The sequence below is a fragment of the Bactrocera dorsalis genome, chromosome 3, assembly GCF_023373825.1.
Source record: "Bactrocera dorsalis isolate Fly_Bdor chromosome 3, ASM2337382v1, whole genome shotgun sequence".
Taxonomy (NCBI): Eukaryota; Metazoa; Arthropoda; class Insecta; order Diptera; family Tephritidae; genus Bactrocera; species Bactrocera dorsalis.
Window position 1 is genome coordinate 82,441,383 of NC_064305.1, and position 19,924 is coordinate 82,461,306.

Here is a 19,924-nt window from a genome sequence, read left to right on the forward strand (position 1 = left end):
TTGTGCTTTTAAACATTTTTTTTAATATATTTAAGATTGTTATACTTTTATAATTTCATTTTTTTTTATAATTTTAAACATATGAACATGAACCTTTCAAATATCGCACACTCACTCCCTCACTTCTTTTGTGTCACAATTGCATTGCAGGCGAACGCTATGACTTCATTATCAATGCCAATCAACCTGTCGGCGCTTACTGGATACAGGTGCGCGGTCTGGGTGAATGTGGCATTCGTCGCGCTCAACAGTTGGGCATTTTGCGTTATGCGCGCGGCCCCTATCAACCAGCATCGGCTCCGCCAACCTACGATGTCGGCATACCACAGGGTGTGGTAAGTAAATGGCTTTTCAGTTTTTCATTGCTTTTTTTCCCCGCGCTTGCTCTACTAAAATAGAAACCGAAAAGACAGATCATAAGAAACTATAACAACAACAAATATTTCACAAGTGTAATGGCTATTCAGGGCATAGCCTTTAACAATTTATTTGCATATTTTTGTTCCCATTTGCGGCGGGCGTTGTGAGCGCTTTTATGTGCGCGCTTAAGAAAAAACCCGCGTGACTCAATACAAGCGCATGAGTGGGTTTGTGTGTGCATGTATGCTTTTGTATGTTTTTGTGTGTGTATGTGTACTTATGCGCTAAGTGATTGTATGAAACTCAGATATTTTTACAATTTGATCGTCATCTGTGCTGCATATTAGTTTAAGTCCAATACAGTGAGTCTGCGTGATTTTGCGCGAAATTAAAAAATGAAAAAAAATATTAAATAGAATTGGAATGAATATTTTGTACAATTAAGACAAGCACAATATTCTTAGTATTTTGTATAGCGCTAATTGTTAGATCATAGTTTATTATAATTTGAATCACAATAGCGAATTGATAGTGGTATTTTGAGTCAAGAACTGCCAAAGATACTTTTAGATTGAACCTGCGAGTCGGAACTAATTTTGCAGAAAATATTATTAATTGTATAAAAACATTATATAAAAGATTCTGTATATAATCTGTATAATCTCTATATATCGAATTTTCGATGACTTCCTTCGGCTTTCATTGAATCTTTTATGACACTCAAATACTAGTATTCTTGATAAAGCAGACTCCTCAAAACACTGCTGTAACAATTTCAACGATTACTTAGCCGTGTTTCTATTAGAAAACCCAAAATTTCAAGCAAGCTCGTAAATATTTTTAGAAGGTAAAGATCGCCAGACAAACTTTTCGCTTCGGAAACAAACAGCTGTCAAACTCACACTACTTGACATATGAAGACCAGTCCGGGTCAATTTTGATCAGATAGAAAATACAGTGTGATTGGTACAGAAAAAACAAAAAGTTTTAATAAAGTGAAAATCTTTCTTACAAAGACAATCCCAATATGTATAATCCCTAATGCAGTCGGATAAAACAACTACATTAACTTCAGTGTTGTTGCAGTTTCGCTATGAAGACATCCGACATTGGTTGCATCCGAATTTTTTTAAAATTTAGTAAACTACGTCCGAGTGCAGAGAATTTTTTTTCAATTATCTAGCATTTATAGAAGAATAATAAGCATATAGAAAACTGATTTGCCACAAATTTGTAGGTTATGTTTAAATTATGAAAAAGTAGTATTAAAGAAAATTAAAAAAAAAAATATTTCGGCCTTAACTAAGACTACTTACAATATTTAATTAATATGCTGTCTTTCAAATTTTTTAAATTCAAAAAGAAAATTTTTATTATTTTCATAATTTTTTTTTGCTTTAAAATCCCCACAATAACAACCTAAGACCTCGCAAGTCCATAAGATTAGTTTATAGTGATTTACACAATTAAAGTAATTAGTTCAATGACAATGGCAAGTTCATAAATCAATTAAGAACAATACAAAGTCTGCAAGCCACTCACAGCTAAATGCAAACAACAACAACTAAAAACAGAAAAATCCGATTCCGTGATTACTTGCGAATAACGAAAATGCCGAACTCTTAAGTGAATAGCATATCCGCAGACGTGCATATAATTGATTTATGCCAATCAATTTGTAAATTCACAGCAAAAAAAAACAAATAAACTATAAAGGTATTAAATAATAATGCTAAAGAACAATTGCTACCAAGCTTTGCATTTGCCATTTCAAATAAATGGCTGCCAAATAGACTACAGCAGCATGACAGCATGTGCATTAATAAAGCAAAAAAAAAATGATGTAAAAAATTTAGCATAAATTGCATAAAAAACTAAAAGAAACAGACAGTAAATTGAGTACCAAAAAATGGCGCCCGCTAATGCTTTGTTTACGCGCCATATTGCCAGTTAGCCCGGTAAGTCAAAGACACATTCCAATGCACCACCAACGCTTGGTGACTGTGTGACTAAGTTGCACCAGCACCAGCACCCCCTCAAACCGCTTAACACACTTACCAACCAAACACTTACCCCCAACCACTTACCCCTCATTCCAACCTATCCGATATACCCATTAATACCGCTCATTGGCTCGATCGCAGTGCATAAGTTCATGCACCAATTTGTGCTTGCAATCACACAGAGAAAACGTGAGTTGCTAGAAATAAATTAAATAATATTTATTTTAACAAATATTGTAAAAAATACAAAAACAAATCAATATGCATGCAGCGGAAAAACAAATTTGTACAGAAATGCACAGGCAATTGTGAAAATTGTGGCATTTGCAATGGCTTTTGTTGCAGAGCCAAATGCCAAATGCATATTTACAGTTTTAACTACATTGTAACTAGCTAATATAGTACATTATTTACTTGAATATACATATATAAATCTTATATAATCATATTATAATTTTGGTTTATGGAAGCGCAGCTGCGCTTTGTATAGATCATTGTAAATACCGTTATATACATATATATACATACATTTATGCTTGAATTATACCTTTGTTGTAGGTTGTGCAGGCATTTTTATTTTCTGGTCGCTCAATTTTGTAAAGAATTCTGATGAAGCTCAAAAAAATTTATTGAAGTATAGGTGGTTGTTTATAGCGGTTACTTGAGGAGTACAGAGTCCAAAATTTACTTTGACTCAAAACAATTTGTCGATTAAAGAGATTAAGAATCAGCGATAAAATTTGAAAAAAAAGTTATCAAAATTAATATCGAGAGTATCGAGAAACAGGCATAAAAATTAAAAAAAAATGGTGACTCCAAATTGATTTAAAGAATTCATTATTAAATTGAGTCTGCTGGAAAATTAATTATGAGTTCCAAAAGTATCGTCACCTAAAATGCATAACAACGTATCATCAAAAAAATAAAATTGAGTTTTTATTGCTTACGATACACTGCATCGTACTACAATAAGTAGCATAAAATTTTCAGCTTGCGCTGTCAGATATAACCAATATATAACCAATAAATAACCAATATATAACCAATAAATAACCAATACATTACCACTTCATAACCAAAACTCAAATTTTGCACAATATGCGTGGTTTCCATTATGTCATGTTTCCTTCACTTGTAAACTTATATAAAGTGATATTACGTTATTCTGCATTTTAGGCAACGATATGTGTTATATAAATATTACAAAAATAAAAATACAAAAGTATATGTACATTCATATTTTTCTTTATCCCCAAGCTGTATATGTATGTTGTTAATCAATTTCTCTTTTACAATTTTTTTTCATTGCAACCAACCAATTGAATACCAACAAATCAACCACAACCCCAATCACCAAAAAATGCCATAATTTGTACAAAAAAACCCGAACTGCTCTCTGACTTCACATACAAAATCGCGCAATTGCAAAACTTTTCGGCAACAAATATCAAAATTCAAAATGCAACAACAAAAACACGATTTGATGTGAAATTTTGTATATAAAAACCAAACTACTGCCAAAAAACCACAAATTATTTTACAAAAAAATGCAAATATTATGGCACAAACATATGTAAATAATTGCACGCCACAATGCTTATGCTATAAAACTGTATAAATAATTGAAAATGAAAAAAAAATCGAAAACTCGAAACGTCGCACTTCGTCGTCACAACAAAAAAAAAGGTCATGAATCCGCTGGACGCACAATGTAATGCGCCTAGAAATGATGCCGTGTGTGTGAGTCAACTGAAGAGTGCTTTGGAAATCGATCGTGGTCTCTTGGCGGAGAAACCAGATGTGAAGATCTTCTTGCCATTCCGTTTCTACGTTTATCGTCCAGAAGAACTGTTCCAGCCCAACACTTACAATCGTTATTTGGGTGAGTTTCTGCAAGATTTCTTACCACGTTAAACTGTGTCGCTATATTTGTCTCTTTCCATTGCAGTTGCGCCCACTGGCGATCACGTCATCTCACTGATCGACGAGATCTCGTACTTGTCACCACCAGCGCCACTCACTTCACAGTTCCATGAAATCAATCCCGAACAGTTTTGTAACGGTGATAATCGTCCGGCAAATTGCGGCCCCAATTGCATGTGCACGCACAAAATCGATATACCGCTGAATGCGATCGTGGAAATGGTGCTGGTTGATGAAGGTGAGTTTTTCTTTCATTCTTAAAGTAAATTGCATTGAAAGCTTAAATTAAGTTTGTTTATTTAATTTAAAATAATAAAAACTAAATTAAAAATGTATACGTATGTACAATATATACATATGTAGATAGTACACCCCATCACAATCCAATATCACAACTTACTCAGCAAGCAAGACACACCATCCGTATCGAAATTGAAATTCGAAATTTTGCATAGCCTCCATTTGCCAACCAATCGTGGTTATTACTTTTTATCTCCCCTGGATCGTTTGATTTTTCTCGTCTAAATAACATTATTACGATTAATACATAGCTACGAATTTTCCGTTAAAAGTCGATTGCCATGATAAGCAACAGCGCAATACCTTGCAGCCATGCCAGGTGCCTCCCAACCGGATACAAAACAATCGCAAAGCAGCGCAGGCGCGTAGATTGCAAAAATATTATAAAATAAAATTCGCTAGTAACTATATACTTATAACAATGTGTGTACATATAATTTGTGATTCAGCAAGCGCGGCACCCACGAGCCAAACATTTTAAATTCAGCGCAAATTAACGTTTATGGTAAAATTATAAAATCAGCAAATCGGATTGGTGAATTGGAAATTGTGAGAAAATTGTGTTTTTGTGTGGCACGAAAACAAAACATAAAGAAAATGAGCAAATTCAAAATGATCGTATGCGATAAAGACAATGTGCGCGCGTTCGCAAACTGCAACGCCTTCGGGCATTTCCGATACTAATGCAGCGTAGCGTACAAAAACACTCACTAATTTTGTAGTTTGATTTGTGAACTGGTTCGCTTTAAATAAATTTTGAAGCTAACGTATTATATTAAAGCTAAATACACGCTCTAATAAGTTTAGGGTGCGTTGTCACAGGAAAACAGGATCGTGTTAAATCCATCGCATTTCGATATAAGATTGTCACTAGTCGTTGTAGATGCAATCATTAAAGAACTGTCAAGAACTGTCAAAAGTAAATATTTCGGAGGACAAATTGTTACAAAGAACCCGTCGTGACAACAGTGCTTCGTTCTCTAATTTAAGACCACACTTAAAGTGCTTCTCCACTTCTTATTTCTCACGCAAAGAACTATCAACGTATTTTTCTATCTTCAATCGAAATATTCAGCTGATATTTCTATCAATACTTTGGGAGACTCTACATCCATTCCAACCATTTTTATCGTATTTTATCAGATATTTCTCAATGTGCAAAGAACTACACATTTTTCGCGTGACTATCTAACCAATAATCCAGAGCCCAACTCTCTGATGTTGTCATTGCTCTCATGTCAAAATAATCCGCTTGAAAGCCGCTAGACCTCAGCTCATGGGGAAGAGACAAAGAAACTTTGTTATCAACATACAAGGCAATCGGTCATAAGTTACGCTGCACCGATATGGTTGCCTGGAAGTATTGAAACGCGAACGAAGAAGCATCAGACGTATCAAAATGCCTCTTGATGTCTCCGATTGAACGTTTATATGGCGGGGCCCCCATGCTTTCTATAAGAAACACATGAACTTCTCCAACCGATCTAAAGGGGGTTAGATCTCCGAAAGTACAGCCTATAGCCGGTTAAAACCTAGGTCAATTCCGGTAATATAAAACCGGCTGTTGTGGGAATTGATGGGATCTTCTTCCGTCAACTGCTTAAAGCAGAATGGACAAAATCTTTCTTAGATTACGTTAACGATAATTAACAGTACTGCATGCATTCAGTCATGAACGCCTTCACCGACTCCCTCTCAGAGCTATGGCGTACCTAGGGTAAAATGCCCACCCATGGCAGACGAAGAGCTCGAGTTGTTCCGTGGATCTAGAGTGACCATTGCGCCACTTCGTGCAGGTTAAACTCCTACTTATTCAGAATTGACGCCCTCCCCCTGTACGGTCCGACCCCGTCAAAACTGCATGTTTCCTGAAATTACCGTTAGACGACTTCAATAACAACCATCCCGAAAAACAATAAGAAGGTTCAAATTTTTGTTTTTTTTTATTCGTCGGGATACCACTCTCGTTATCAGTCGAGGTTGGGACTTGCTGGCAGAATAATAGAGAGACAGAAGTACCTGTAATCCTCCCAGATACTCTAACTAACATTATAGCTATCGTAATAAGAACAAAGAAAGTAAAACTTCGAAAATTTTAAATCTTCATTTCCGGTATCTCCCTCGAATAATAATTAATTTCAACTTCAGGATTCGAAAATTTCTAAAGGAAAACCGTTAATCGCGAAATGTCTCTCTGTTCCGACAGCATATATAATGGATTTGAAGTTCTATAGCAAACTGTCAGATAGGGCTTAAATAATCAGATGACCAAAAAATATTATAGGCTAGGTTAGGTTAATCTGGTAGGCCAATTTAAAACACATAGATCAGTTTTGGTCCTTTGCGATACCAGATGGAGTGCATTTACTAGGTCCATGAGGACTAGTCATACATTAAGAAGCCAGCGCTAATTTTAACATACTCTGCTTATTCTCTCTCTATCTTTCTTATTTAATTCTTTTAAACAATCCGTAAGAAACCTAGTAATATTAAACATATTTTCCTTTAAAGCTTGTGTTATAGTATTAAATTATATTCCTTGACAGTATATTAAATGTATCTCTCCCTCTCTTCACAGTTCAACAACCCAACTTGTCACATCCATTCCATTTGCACGGCTACAGTTACAGTGTCATTGGTATTGGACGCTCGCCGGACACCAGTGTTAAGAAGATTAACTTGAAACACGCCCTGGACTTGGATCGACGCGGTCTGCTGCACCGTCAATACAATTTGCCACCACAAAAGGACACAATACCAGTGCCAAATAATGGTTATGTTGTATTGCGTTTCAGAGCGGATAATCCCGGTTAGTTCAAGGACAAGATTTACAAATAAGCTTTTAAGCTTTTTAAGAATGAAATCTTATTAAACATTTTCGCTTTACCCACACACAGGTTTCTGGTTCTTCCATTGTCACTTCCTCTTCCACATAACGATCGGCATGAATCTCGTTTTGCAGGTCGGCACGAACGCCGATTTGCCACCAGTGCCACCAGGCTTCCCCACGTGTGGTGATCACAAGGCGCCCATACCCATTAATTAAACATAACATAACCTAAATGGTGCCAAATTCTTTCTAGACTTCATCTAGCGTATAGAAAGTGAAAGAAAATAAAATTTAGTAAAAAATATTAATATAAACAAGCCACAAAAGATGATACCTTATAATATTGTAATAAAAATAAATGTGCTTTGTACAAATAAAAAGAGCCACGAAGCGTAAAGCGAAAAGAGCACAGAATTCCAATAAAAATAAATCAAACAAAATTGGCTGAAAATCTTTGCCAATGAAAAGAATGATTTAAAAAGCACGTGACTCAAAATAGAAACTGGAAAATAACGCTGAGAGTGAAAGCTCACAACTATGGCTCAAAAGCGCCAAAATGGCACAAATAACAATAACACAAAATGGCTGAGCCCAAAACAAAAAAAAAACAAACAGCGTTGCTAAATGATATTCCGTCCAACAACAGAGCAACCAACAAAATTTTGTGCTTTTTTGAGCTTTACGAATGCGCAAGCTTTCCCAACATAAGACTTTGCATTTACATGCCAATGTATGTAAATGTATATGCGTGAATGAGCACACAACACACATACACACTTCAGAGAGGAATGGCACACGAGTGGCGAGGTTAAAGCGATCTTGAGTGGGAGTTGTTACAGAGTGGAGCGAACGCGAAGATTGATTCCGTAGGCGAGCCGAGCAGGAAGCGATTCTAGCGAACGCGTCGTCGTTTGTGCGCAGCAGTCATAAATAAAAAATAAAAAACAACAACAACTATACGATATACATATATAATAATTTTATTGATTTTCTTTTGTTTCTATCTACTTCTGCTACTTTGTGTATTGTATTTCCTTTTCCATTTGACTTAGTTTATAATTTTTAAGCTAAAAACATGACTGTAAAATAATTAAGTTGCTTCATTCTTCTTATTTGTATTTGTTAGTTCCTCCTATTTCTGCAAAACAAAAATTTCTTGCGACCATCTGTAGGTGCACACTTGCCTTTAATTTGTTTTTGTTTCAATTTGTTTTTTTGATTTTTTGTTTTTTTTTTTTGTAATAATTATAGCGACTAGTGTAACAGATCCGAGCTGTATGTAAAGCGTTAAACATACATATGTACATATATACAGCGTTGTTTATATGTATGTATAACATGTATTTATAAAGAAAACAACAACTTATGTTTTTGTTAGCAAGTGTGTGTAGATAAACGAAGATTAGGCTTGAAACTGATAGCGAAACTTTATATGAATGTCTGTATGTACATGAGTACATATCAGCTGACGCTTCGAATTTCAATTTCATGCTAGTTTTGTATGTACGTATATAAGTTACCCCAATAACAATGCCATGGCACCAATAAATATGCAACAATAACACACACGAACACACACAAACATACATATGTACATATGCCAATACCTAGTATTAAATATATGCACATAAACCGTTGTAAATACTACATACATATGCATATGTGTCAAGAAATAAGTATACCATATACTTACAGACTTACATATGTACATTAATACATACATACACAACAAAAAGCATAATAACCAAATAATTATAGACATGTTCACATATTTACACCGTCGGTATGTGGCTGCAGCGCTGCTTAGCCGAAAGCAACGCTGCATCCGCTACTATCGCCACAAAAACGAAAATTAAATGTAAATACTCAAAGAAAAAACAACAACAACAAAGGAACGAAACAATGACTCAAAAGCAAAGCGGCAAGTTTTTCATATAAATATCCTAAAAATTTTATATAAAAGGAAAAAAAGTTAAATTTTTTAAAATACATAAAAAAAATTGTAATGAAAATATTTGTAAAATAAATAACTTAATAAATAAATTAATTTTTTTAGTTTAAATATTACTTTTTTTACCTAAGCACAGCTTATCCCTGCACTTTATGACTGTCAACTCGCTGTAAGTGTGTAACGAGTGTTTAATAATATTTACTTGTATATAATATTTGTAAATATGTTAAATTATGCGTCACCCTGTAAATTTAAGTCATCAAGCACCTGCGATGAGAAGAAATAATAATGAAAATGCCACTAAAGGTTAGTATACATTAAAAATAGGTAGCTCAATTCCAAGAAAAAAATGCGTCAAAAGCTTTTGAAAGCTTTTGGGCAGTAAAAGCTCACCAAAAAGCTTTTTAATATACAAAATAGATGTACATATATATATATGTATAAATAAATAGATACAATCTATGAAATGAAAAACTTTATATATTACACAAGTATACACGGTTTTGGATCTGGGCAACCAAAAGTGGTTTCTATGACAATTGATGACACTGAATCCGAATATTCATTTCGTTTTTTAAGATTGATTCTAGTTTTTGAAATAATCAAGGATTTAATTTTTTATGATTTTTGTCAAATATGCATTTTATTAACATAAAAGTAACATATCAGAAATGAAGATTGGTGGAACTTTGCCTTTTGTATTGTTTAGTATCTGTTTCACGTATTAGAGTCCAACAGTAGTCGCTCATCATGCCTTCATCCCAAAATCCTTGGTATCTTTTTTCAATGTTGGCTAGATCTTGGTGTAGTCGCTCTCCTTGTTCGTCGCTCGTATCACCCAAGTTTTCCGGAAAAAAATCGAGATGGGAATGCAGAAAATGGATCTTTAGAGACATTCTAGCTCCAATCTTTCGATAATTTTGCAACATATCGCCAATAATTTCCTTAAAATTAGGGGATTTGTGATTACCAAGAAAGTGGTGAACGATATTTTGAAAAGATGCCCATGCGGCTGCTTCATCGGGCGATAAACATTTTGTAAATTTTTTATCAGCCATTAATTTTTTAATATCAGGTCCGACAAATATTCCTTCTTTGATTTTTGCATATGACAATTTAGGAAACAACTTAACTAAATACTGAAAAGCCGGTCCTTCACGGTTTAATGCTTTGACGAAGTTCTTTATAAGGCCTAGTTTAATGTGAAGAGGTGGCAGGAAAATGTCTTGTGGATTTACAAGTGGTTCAGCGGAGACGTTTTGCTGTCCAGGCTCATATTGAGTACGACTTTGCCATTCTTTTCTCACATAATGATTTTCAGTTGCGCGGCTATCCCACAAGCATAAAAAGCAACAAAATTTGGTGAATCCAGATTGCATCCCAGTTAAGATACCAATTACCTGTTGAAATAATATAAAAAATAAGTGTTTTCGATTTAATTTGAATCAATCTTTAAACCTTTAGATCGCCACATATTTTCCATTTATGATCATTGTATTTGATGAAGCACAGGATCTTCCGCATTGTTTCGTAGCATTCCTTCGTTTGTACTGCATGAGCAATGGGAATAGATGGTTTTTTATTTCCATTGTGGAGAAGAGCAGCTTTTAGGCTGTATTTGGAACCATCAATGAATAAACGCCATTCGTTTCGATCGTACGGTGTATTCATTTCATTAAATAAACCATTAATATCGTTACAGAAACTTATGTTGTCTTCTTTTTTGAAGAACGGTCGAAGTGTCTGATTTCTGTTTCTGTATACAGTAACTTGTGTTCGAGAGTCTAGATATTTCCATTGCTGCAACCGTGATGCTAGTAACTCTGCTTTTTGTTTGGACAAATTCAAATCACGAATCAAATCGCTTAGTTCATCTTGCGAAATTAAATGTGTCTCTTCCATGACAAAATCGCTATCATTACTCGGCGGTGATGGAGCTAAAGTTTCCAGGACGTTTCCACTTATACTTGGACAAACTGGCAATGAATCATTAGCAGTACGTGGAACTGGCTTGGATACTGATGATACATCAGGATATTCATATTTTGCTAATTTTTTTGCATTTATGCCCTTGATTTTCATCAAACAAAAGTAGCAATCATCTACATGGTTTTTAGGTTCTCTCCAGAGCGCTGGCATTGAAAATCTGCATTTTTATTTGCTCTAATCACTTATTTTATTTTACTGAAATGACTTATCAAGCAGTGCCTGTAAGATTGGGAGAATTTTCCTCAATCGGTATTTAATTACAGTGCTTGTAACAGCACAATGGTGCTATCATGCGAGAACTCGGAAACTAGAATCAATCTTAAAAAACTAAATGCATATTCGAATTCAGCATATCAAATATAGTTAAGAACCGTTCTTATATGCTCAGATCCAAAAGTTGACCTGAATTTGTAAACTTGTGTTATCAAAAAGCTTTTTAAAATTGCCTTTTATATACTGATAGTATTAAAAAATATACATATATTATAAAAAAAATATAATAATAACAATAATTTACAGTCAACTTAAATCTTATTTGAAGATTTAAAAAAAGCCATCAATAAAAGCTTTTAATTATAAGCGAAAGCTCAGCAGCCAGCAGTTAAACCGCTAATTTTAATATATGTATCTCCCTCAATCTCAATATAATAACAATAATTTACAGTCAACTTAAATATTATTTGAAGATTTAAAAAAAGCCATCAATAAAAGCTTTTAATTATAAGCGAAAGCTCAGCAGTCAGGAGCCAGCCGTTAAACCACTAATTTTAATATAACTCGCTCAATCTATGTCTCTCATCCACTCTCGCAACCACACACTCACTTCACTCTCTTTCTCTCTCCAACACGCAAACAGGTTATGAACCCGTTAGATGCCATCTGCAATCGGAAACGCAACGATGCTGTTTGTGTTTCGAATTTGAAAAATGCCAAAGCTGTGGACAAAGGTGTTCTCGTGGAACGTCCTGATGTGAAAATTTTCTTGCCATTCCGTTTCTTCGTTTACGATGTGAAGAATCTCTTTATTGCCAATACCTACAACCGTTATTTAGGTAAGTTGTGGATGTCCTTATCTCAAACAAACGTCTGTGTATTGTAAAAAGTAGCAATGCTCTTAGTTAATAACAATATTCTGCATGTTTTCGTAAAAAAAAAGCTTTGCGCACGAATAACTCACATGTACTCGTGCCTACATAGGCACGAGCGCTTGATTTTCGTGTACCACGTCGTTTGTATTAAATATTTACTTTTGATGGCATTTAGCGCATATAAATATGCTTAGCTGCTAAATTATTGCGAAGTACAAAATGTTAAAAAAAAATGTTCCTCCAAAGCTTTATCGTAGTAAATCTGTATTCCATATTTATTATAATCAAAATTTTTATAAATAGTAGATAATTAAATATTAAAATATTTCGCGTCCTACCTTTTGCGTCCTATTCTTTATGAGCCAAACTTTAATTGATTCACATATACATATGTCTATATTATTGATTCTCAAAATTTTGAAGAATTCTTCCAAATAAATGTAGTTTTGATTATTTACTTATTATATATAGTTTTTGAAGAAAAAAAAATAGCTTTACATAGTTTAATCCGCTTTATATTTCACCATGTACAATATATGTACCATATATAGTAGCATTTGACCTTTTTGCATGAAGAATTTTTATCGATTTAAATCGATAAATTACTTGACAGTATAATGAAAAGTTAAATAAGAACGTTTTCTCAGAAAAATTTGAAAACTACTTCTGTACATAGCCTTTAGCCATACGATCCAATAGTTTCTATGCTTTCTTCAAAGTAGGAAGCTTTTAGCCAACTCAAGTACTCTCTTTCAACAAGCCTACACCATCTCTACCTTTTTTACATCTGAAGAAAATTTGATATTTTAGGTCGATATATAGTACATTACATTACAAATCCTGGTCCATCGTGTGATCAAATTAACAGAACAAAATTTTCACGACTTGGACAGTCGGTTTTCTGTGATATCATTATTTAACAGGTATCTCAAGATAAATTAGCAGCTGTATGAGATTTGTTTCCCTTAGCAGATAATGTAAGACTGTACACTGAAATCTCAGTATGAAACTGACCCACATCTCCATTGATTCCTTTTACAATCCATACTATACTTCATCTTCTGTTGAGGTAAGGTAAGCGTGAGAAAGCAGATATTACAGTTATCAAATTTTAGACTACTTAAAGCTGAAACTTTTGATCTTCTGCTTACTAATACGTTTATATAAAATTATTTTTATTTTAATTTTTTTTTTTGTGGCAAGATTTTCTAGTTTCTCACTTTAACTCATAGATTTGGCCTGATTTACCCTCGAATGGGTTGATATGGTCAGTCAAAAGTAGGCGTCTGCAAGGTGTAAGTCGCCAGCTCTTCCACTCGGAGTTTTGAAATATAATCCCAAGCAGTCTTATCCAACTTTCCAAACTCTTTTCGGCACGCATTATTTCAGCTATCAACGACCATTTCGAGTACGCTGAAATAAAACGAGACTCCCAGCTCAAACTCCCATAAAGTCAAGCAAAGACCATAAATAAGAAAAAAAATCAAACTAAAGTCAATAAACAAGAAAAAATATCAAATCCCCACCCACCCTCAGTTACTAACCACATTTAACATTGCAACCAAACAAACCAAATTCCTACTATGTAAATTTCAGTTGCGCCCAGCGGTGATCACCTAACATCACTGATCGATGAAATCTCCTACATCTCACCGCCATCACCGATGCTCTCACAGCTGAGCGATGTGCCGCCGGAACTCTTCTGCAACGGTGACAACCGACCGGTGAATTGCGACAACAATTGCCAGTGTGTACACAAAGTCGACATACCACTGGGCGCTGTGGTCGAAGTCGTGCTCGTCGACGAAGTGCAACAAACCAATTTGAGTCATCCATTCCACTTGCATGGCTCACCGTTTTACGTCGTCGGTTTGGGACGTTCACCGGACAAGGCCATTAAAAAAATCAACCTAAAACACGCTTTGGATCTGGATCGCTTAGGCATGCTGGAGCGTGATTTCACCAAACCAACACTCAAGGATACAATCGCTGTGCCGAATAACGGTTACACTGTGCTGCGGTTTCGTGCCAACAATCCGGGCGTTTGGCTCTTCCATTGCCATTTTCTCTTTCATGTAGCGATCGGCATGAATTTGGTGTTCCACATAGGCACGCCGGAGGATCTGCCGCCGGTGCCGCCCAATTTTCCACGTTGCGGCGATCACTTGCCGCCGATCAAGTACTTTTAAGGCGAAGGAAGGCCTGTGGCGCAGTCAAGTACTTAGCAGTCGGCAAGGAAGTTTGACATTCTTCGCGTCGCCTTGCTTTTGTGTGCGTATGGGCGTGCCAACTCGATTTTGTTTTGTTGTAAATAGCATATTTTCGCCGAATCCGCACCAAGTGTCCATTAATTTATTTGTACTCGCTACTATTATGTATTGGGTAGTCGAAAAAGTTGTTTCGTATTTCTAATGAAACTTCAACTTATATTTTTTTTTTATATTTATACTAATAAATAAATAAACAAATGTGTACCATTTTGGTCGATAACTTTTTGTCATTTTTCCGCTAGAGGCATTATGCCACCAGTGTAAAACATTCATCAGTGTTAATCGCGATTTCGAAATTTCCCGAACGGAAGCGAGCGAATGAACTGCACGAACTGATACAGTTTCGTCTCCGTAAAGTTCACAAATTTCATTGGTGGCTTGCGTGGCATTCTTCCCATTTTTATAAAAAAAATTCAAAATATAGCGAATTTCTTCATTATTTTCACTCATTTTTGAACAGCTGCAACTTTTTTTCAACTTCCCCGAATTTAATTTTTTTTTGGTTAAATGAAGCTTAAAATCTCACCTTTCCAACACTATATGGTATGACACAATGTGATTGGTAGCACTGGAGATATACGACTGCAACGATATCTATTGACAAAATACGAAAAGACTTTTTCGACTACCCAATATTTGTATTATTCTCATTTGCTTATTCGTAATTGTTTAGTTATTTCTATAGCTACATTTATATATGTTTGTATGTATTTAGTAAATTTGCTGCAATGTACCGTTATTTAATTTCACTTTGTGTTATTCTGAACTCTCAAATATGCGTAATTTTTGTACTTTTAGCGTAAACTCTCTTACTTCACATGCAAACATTTTTGTAATTTAAGTTATTTGTATTTTGATTGCTCATTGTATTTGTATTTGTATGTATATATATACTATATTTAATGTACGATATTTGTATGTATGTATTTACAATATTTTGTGTCGCTCAAAGTCACTGCAGTAGCCTATTTCATAGTGTTACTTGTAATTAAATATAAAATTATTTAATTTTTTTCATTAAAATATAAGCATAATAAAATTTCGCATACTAATCTGATAAAAAAAAATACACAAGCCCGTTATATACGGTAAGTACAAGCTTTGCTCCACTTAGTTACGCTATAAACCTCAAGTAAAAACAATTAGCATGCATTAGTGCACGAATTTTCTTTGAAACAACCAAAAAAATTGTCAAAATATTAATCACAGTAGTTCGTTTTCTATTATACAAATATTTTCAAAATATGAAAAAATATTAAAAAATAAAAAAAAAATTATTTTAAAATAAAAAATTAAAAAAAAAAAAATATTTTAAAATTAAAAAAAAAAAATTTATTTTGAAATAAAAAAAGAATATTTTAAACTTATTTAAAAAAAAAATTACTTCCAACAACTCAAATTTCCCCTCACACGCACCTACTCTCCACACACAAGCATACTAATCTCCTGCATATTCATTTTACAGTCGCCTCGGATGCCGATCACTTGGTCTCATTAATCGATGAAATCTCCTATGTCTCGGCGCCGTCCGCCATACTCTCGCAGTACAACGAAATACCGCCCGAGTATTTTTGCAACAGCGACAATCGTCCCGCCAGGTGTGGTGAAAATTGTCAGTGCGTGCATAAAGTGGATATACCGTTGAACGCCGTCGTCGAGGTGGTGCTTGTAGATGAGGTGCAGCAGATTAATATCAGTCATCCGTTTCATTTGCATGGCACGCCGTTCGTCGTGCTCGGCATGGGTCGCTCACCGGACGTACAGTTGCAACGCATGAATCTGCAACATGCGCTGGAGTTGGATAGGCGTGGTCTGTTGGAGCGTCGCTTTCTCAAGCCCGCGCTGAAGGACACGGTGGCGGTGCCGAATAACGGTTACACCGTGTTGCGGTTTCGTGCAGACAATCCGGGTGTTTGGCTGTTTCATTGCCATTTTCAATTTCACATCGCGATCGGCATGAATATGGTGTTTCAGGTGGGCACGCCAAACGATTGGCCGCCAGTGCCAAAGGGATTTCCACGTTGCGGCCACTTCACGCCACCGATTACGAAGTGGTAAAGCCGGATTTCATGTAATTCCTTCGTGATTTATGAATTGTTTTCTTTTTTCTTTGTTGAAATTTGTGCTTCTTTTTGTACTTACTGTTTTTGTTCTCAGTTGTAGTCTTTACTGTTAAATTTCCAAGTATTTTTTATTTAAAAATAAAAATGTATTGCGTTGGAAGCCTAACTGTTAATTGATATAAATACATACATGAATATGTGACGATAAAGTGTAGTTCAAAGGGCGTGGCAATTTGATATGCATAATACTTATGTAAGCATAATAATTATCCATAGTCATAATGCTATTATTGTTGTATGAGATTTACTATAAATAAATTTAAACCATAAATTTAAAAAAAAAAAAACTTTGTAATAATTGCATTTTTTATTTATTTATATAATTATGGTTTTTCCAAAAGGTGAGTTAATCATGTGATGGTGAGTTTGTCGTTGGCCATATGTAGGGGCGGTATTGGCAACAAATTGCTATATTAAAAAATATTGTTCTTCTTAGAAAAGTATTCCGTTCCCAACATGTAGGTTATTATAAAGGCTGATCCATTTCGAGGTTCACTAGTTTTTTAAAGAAAAAACGGGAATAGGAAATGTTTATTATCATTTGAATCATAACGATAACGATCACCATTGACGGTTACATTCTCACCAGCATCGTTTTTGGAGAAATCGATTAATCCATCTTGAACGCTTCCAATTTAAGATCTCGGCATAAAATGCGCCAAGTAGTTCCGTATATTTTCTTCACTGCGTACTGGACGTGGTCTATTCAGTCGAATAATATCCAATAATGAATTCTGGATGTCAAGATGGGTGATCGTGAAACGCGCGAAACACATTCTTTACAGAACGCGAGTTTTGCTGAAGGCGGCAATTTGTCAATTCTCAAGAATTGGGACGGTATCAAATCATAACCTGGCGGATTTTGAGAAAGGATTCGTCCTTACATCCAACACTTGAAAACGACAACAATTTAAAAGAATAAAACATTTGCTCCGATCAAGCTCCATTTCATCTGAGTGGTGTCGTAAATAAGCAAAACAGTCAATTCTGGTGCGAAGAATATCCACAAATTATTCATGAAAAACTATCACATTCACCTAAATTGACAGTTTGATGTGATTTTTGGTCTGGTGGAATCATCGGTCCGTACTTCTTTCGAAATGAAGCTGATGGCACCGTTACTGCCAATGGAAACGGTAAAGACCGATGACAACCAACTTGTTATGGCCGCAATTGGAAGAACGTGAATTTAAGAACATCTGGCTCTCCAAGACGGAGTTACGTGCCACACAGCACGTGCAACAACCGAATTATTGTGAGAAAAGTTTGGAGATTTCGATTTCAAGAAATTGTGGCATTGAATGGCCTCCAAGAAGTTGTTATTTAACACCATTGACTACTACTAATAAATAACTCTTGCCCAGCTTCCTTCTGAATACTGTAGCAGGTTAAACTCCTACTTATCCAGAATCGACACGACATACTAAATAAATATCCAGCTACAACACCCGCATCGGTCTAACCATCTCCTTGCAAACCCCACTCATCTACCAACATTCTTCCTACTGGGCCGACATTGTCCAAATAGCACGTTTCTTTGTGCTGACGTTAGATGACATCGATGACAACCAAGCTTAACTTTACCTCCAACACTGGGATTATAACAACAAACATAAAAAATAATATTGTTTGTTAGATGCTAAACCAATTTTTGTTACAAAATTTATCTTCTCTATTGTAAACTGCAGCCTCTTAAAGAAATTAGACACCGGAAGATGTTTACCTTGCGATGTAATAAAACATGAAACACATCTTCCTTTCTAAAAAAAGCACCACACTGATTATTTTATACAGCTTCGGCCGCACTGAACGAATCTCATTACTACAACTTTTAACAATAAAAAAATCACTTTATTTCACACAAGTCACGGTCTCAACGACTTTCATTTTATTTTAAATCAAAAAGCTAAAAAATAACTACAATGCAGCTTACAGGAAGTAAGTTCTTGGCTTTCTGTATGAGAACAATTTCCTGTTGCCCTTGTGGTGTACTCTTTGCACCAATGGGAACTTGATCTTGGAATCGTGGAATTGTTTAACATGGACACGACGTGTCTTGCTGGCTGGGATAGAGTCAACCTTGATGATTTGAATTGAGTGAGCACGAGCACGATGACGTGCACCCATATCACGGTAGCACTGTGTTACGGCACCGCCAACGGACAAGTCACGGTATTCACGGTACATGTTGTGGGTACCTGAACGGGAGTCATAACGCAACCAGATGCCAAAGTTCTTAATTTTGGTTGGAGATGTTTCGTAGACCTGTTTCAATGAAACAATTTCACCGGTGGTCTTCTTGAACTTCTTCAATTGACGCAAGAAATACCAGAAACGCGACTTGGCCACGATGTTATCCGGGGCAAAGATACGCATTTTGTAGAGAGGAGTTTGTGGCTCCTTCTCGGTTGGCAACTTGCGGCCAATCACTTCGTATTCTTTCAACTGTAAAGAGAAAATTCAAAAACACCGATATTAGTTACAGAAATAAACAAATAAGTTTCCATAAGTTGAGGTTAAAATGGAATTCTGACAGATGACTTCTAATGCAAAGTAAAAAATAAATGCACAAGTTTTTCTGTTCACAAAACATTTTGGAAAGAGTTAATGGAAAGGAATTCCATGTGTTGTAAGTACAAATTAAAGTGTTTTTATTAATAATCGCACATTAATTTTTACCCAACATCGTGTCTAATCAGAAATGACAGCTCCTCGCCGCCGATTTAAGCACGTTGGTATGCGCACGTCATAATTTCAATTTTAAGGGTGTTTCTCGGATTTATTTGTTAACACTTATGCACTACACTTTTTATCTTTACTTCCAATTATCATAATCCAGCAAAAATCATTTATTTTTAACTAAAATTTAACAAATTTGAGGAAAAATTACCTGTCCCTTGGCTTTCATTTTAGCAGCGTTCACAGAAAAGGAAGAGAAAACCGAAACCAAGTTCACACCTTAACTTGTAGGGTTGATACGGTGACATTTATCAACACACGGTTGCATTAAAGAAAAATTTTTTGATTCAATTCAAGTTTTTTATTTTAATATATGGAAAGTATTAATTTTTTATAGACACCGTTATT

At 35.1% G+C, this 19,924-nt stretch overlaps 2 protein-coding genes across 2 annotated transcripts in view; one reads left to right on the forward strand and one right to left on the reverse strand.

Annotated features, from left to right (window-relative positions):
• Positions 1-7,845, forward strand: part of LOC105226212 (uncharacterized) — a 114,363-nt gene extending 106,518 nt beyond the window's left edge. Inside the window, exons 6-10 of the mRNA XM_049450727.1 lie at positions 151-335; positions 4,050-4,245; positions 4,312-4,524; positions 7,165-7,395; positions 7,484-7,845. Coding sequence (XP_049306684.1) covers positions 151-335; positions 4,050-4,245; positions 4,312-4,524; positions 7,165-7,395; positions 7,484-7,632 — 974 coding nt within the window. The 3' untranslated portion in view covers positions 7,633-7,845. The remainder of the gene's footprint in view (positions 1-150; positions 336-4,049; positions 4,246-4,311; positions 4,525-7,164; positions 7,396-7,483) is intronic.
• A 10,842-nt stretch (positions 7,846-18,687) lies between these two features.
• LOC105226215 (60S ribosomal protein L18a) lies at positions 18,688-19,885 on the reverse strand. Its single transcript, XM_011205036.4, has 2 exons — positions 19,728-19,885; positions 18,688-19,282 (listed from the first exon to the last, which is right to left on the reverse strand). The coding sequence occupies exons 1-2, from the start codon at positions 19,743-19,745 to the stop codon at positions 18,767-18,769; spliced, it is 534 nt and encodes a 177-aa protein (XP_011203338.1). The 5' UTR covers positions 19,746-19,885; the 3' UTR covers positions 18,688-18,766.
• Positions 19,886-19,924: the final 39 nt, after the last annotated feature.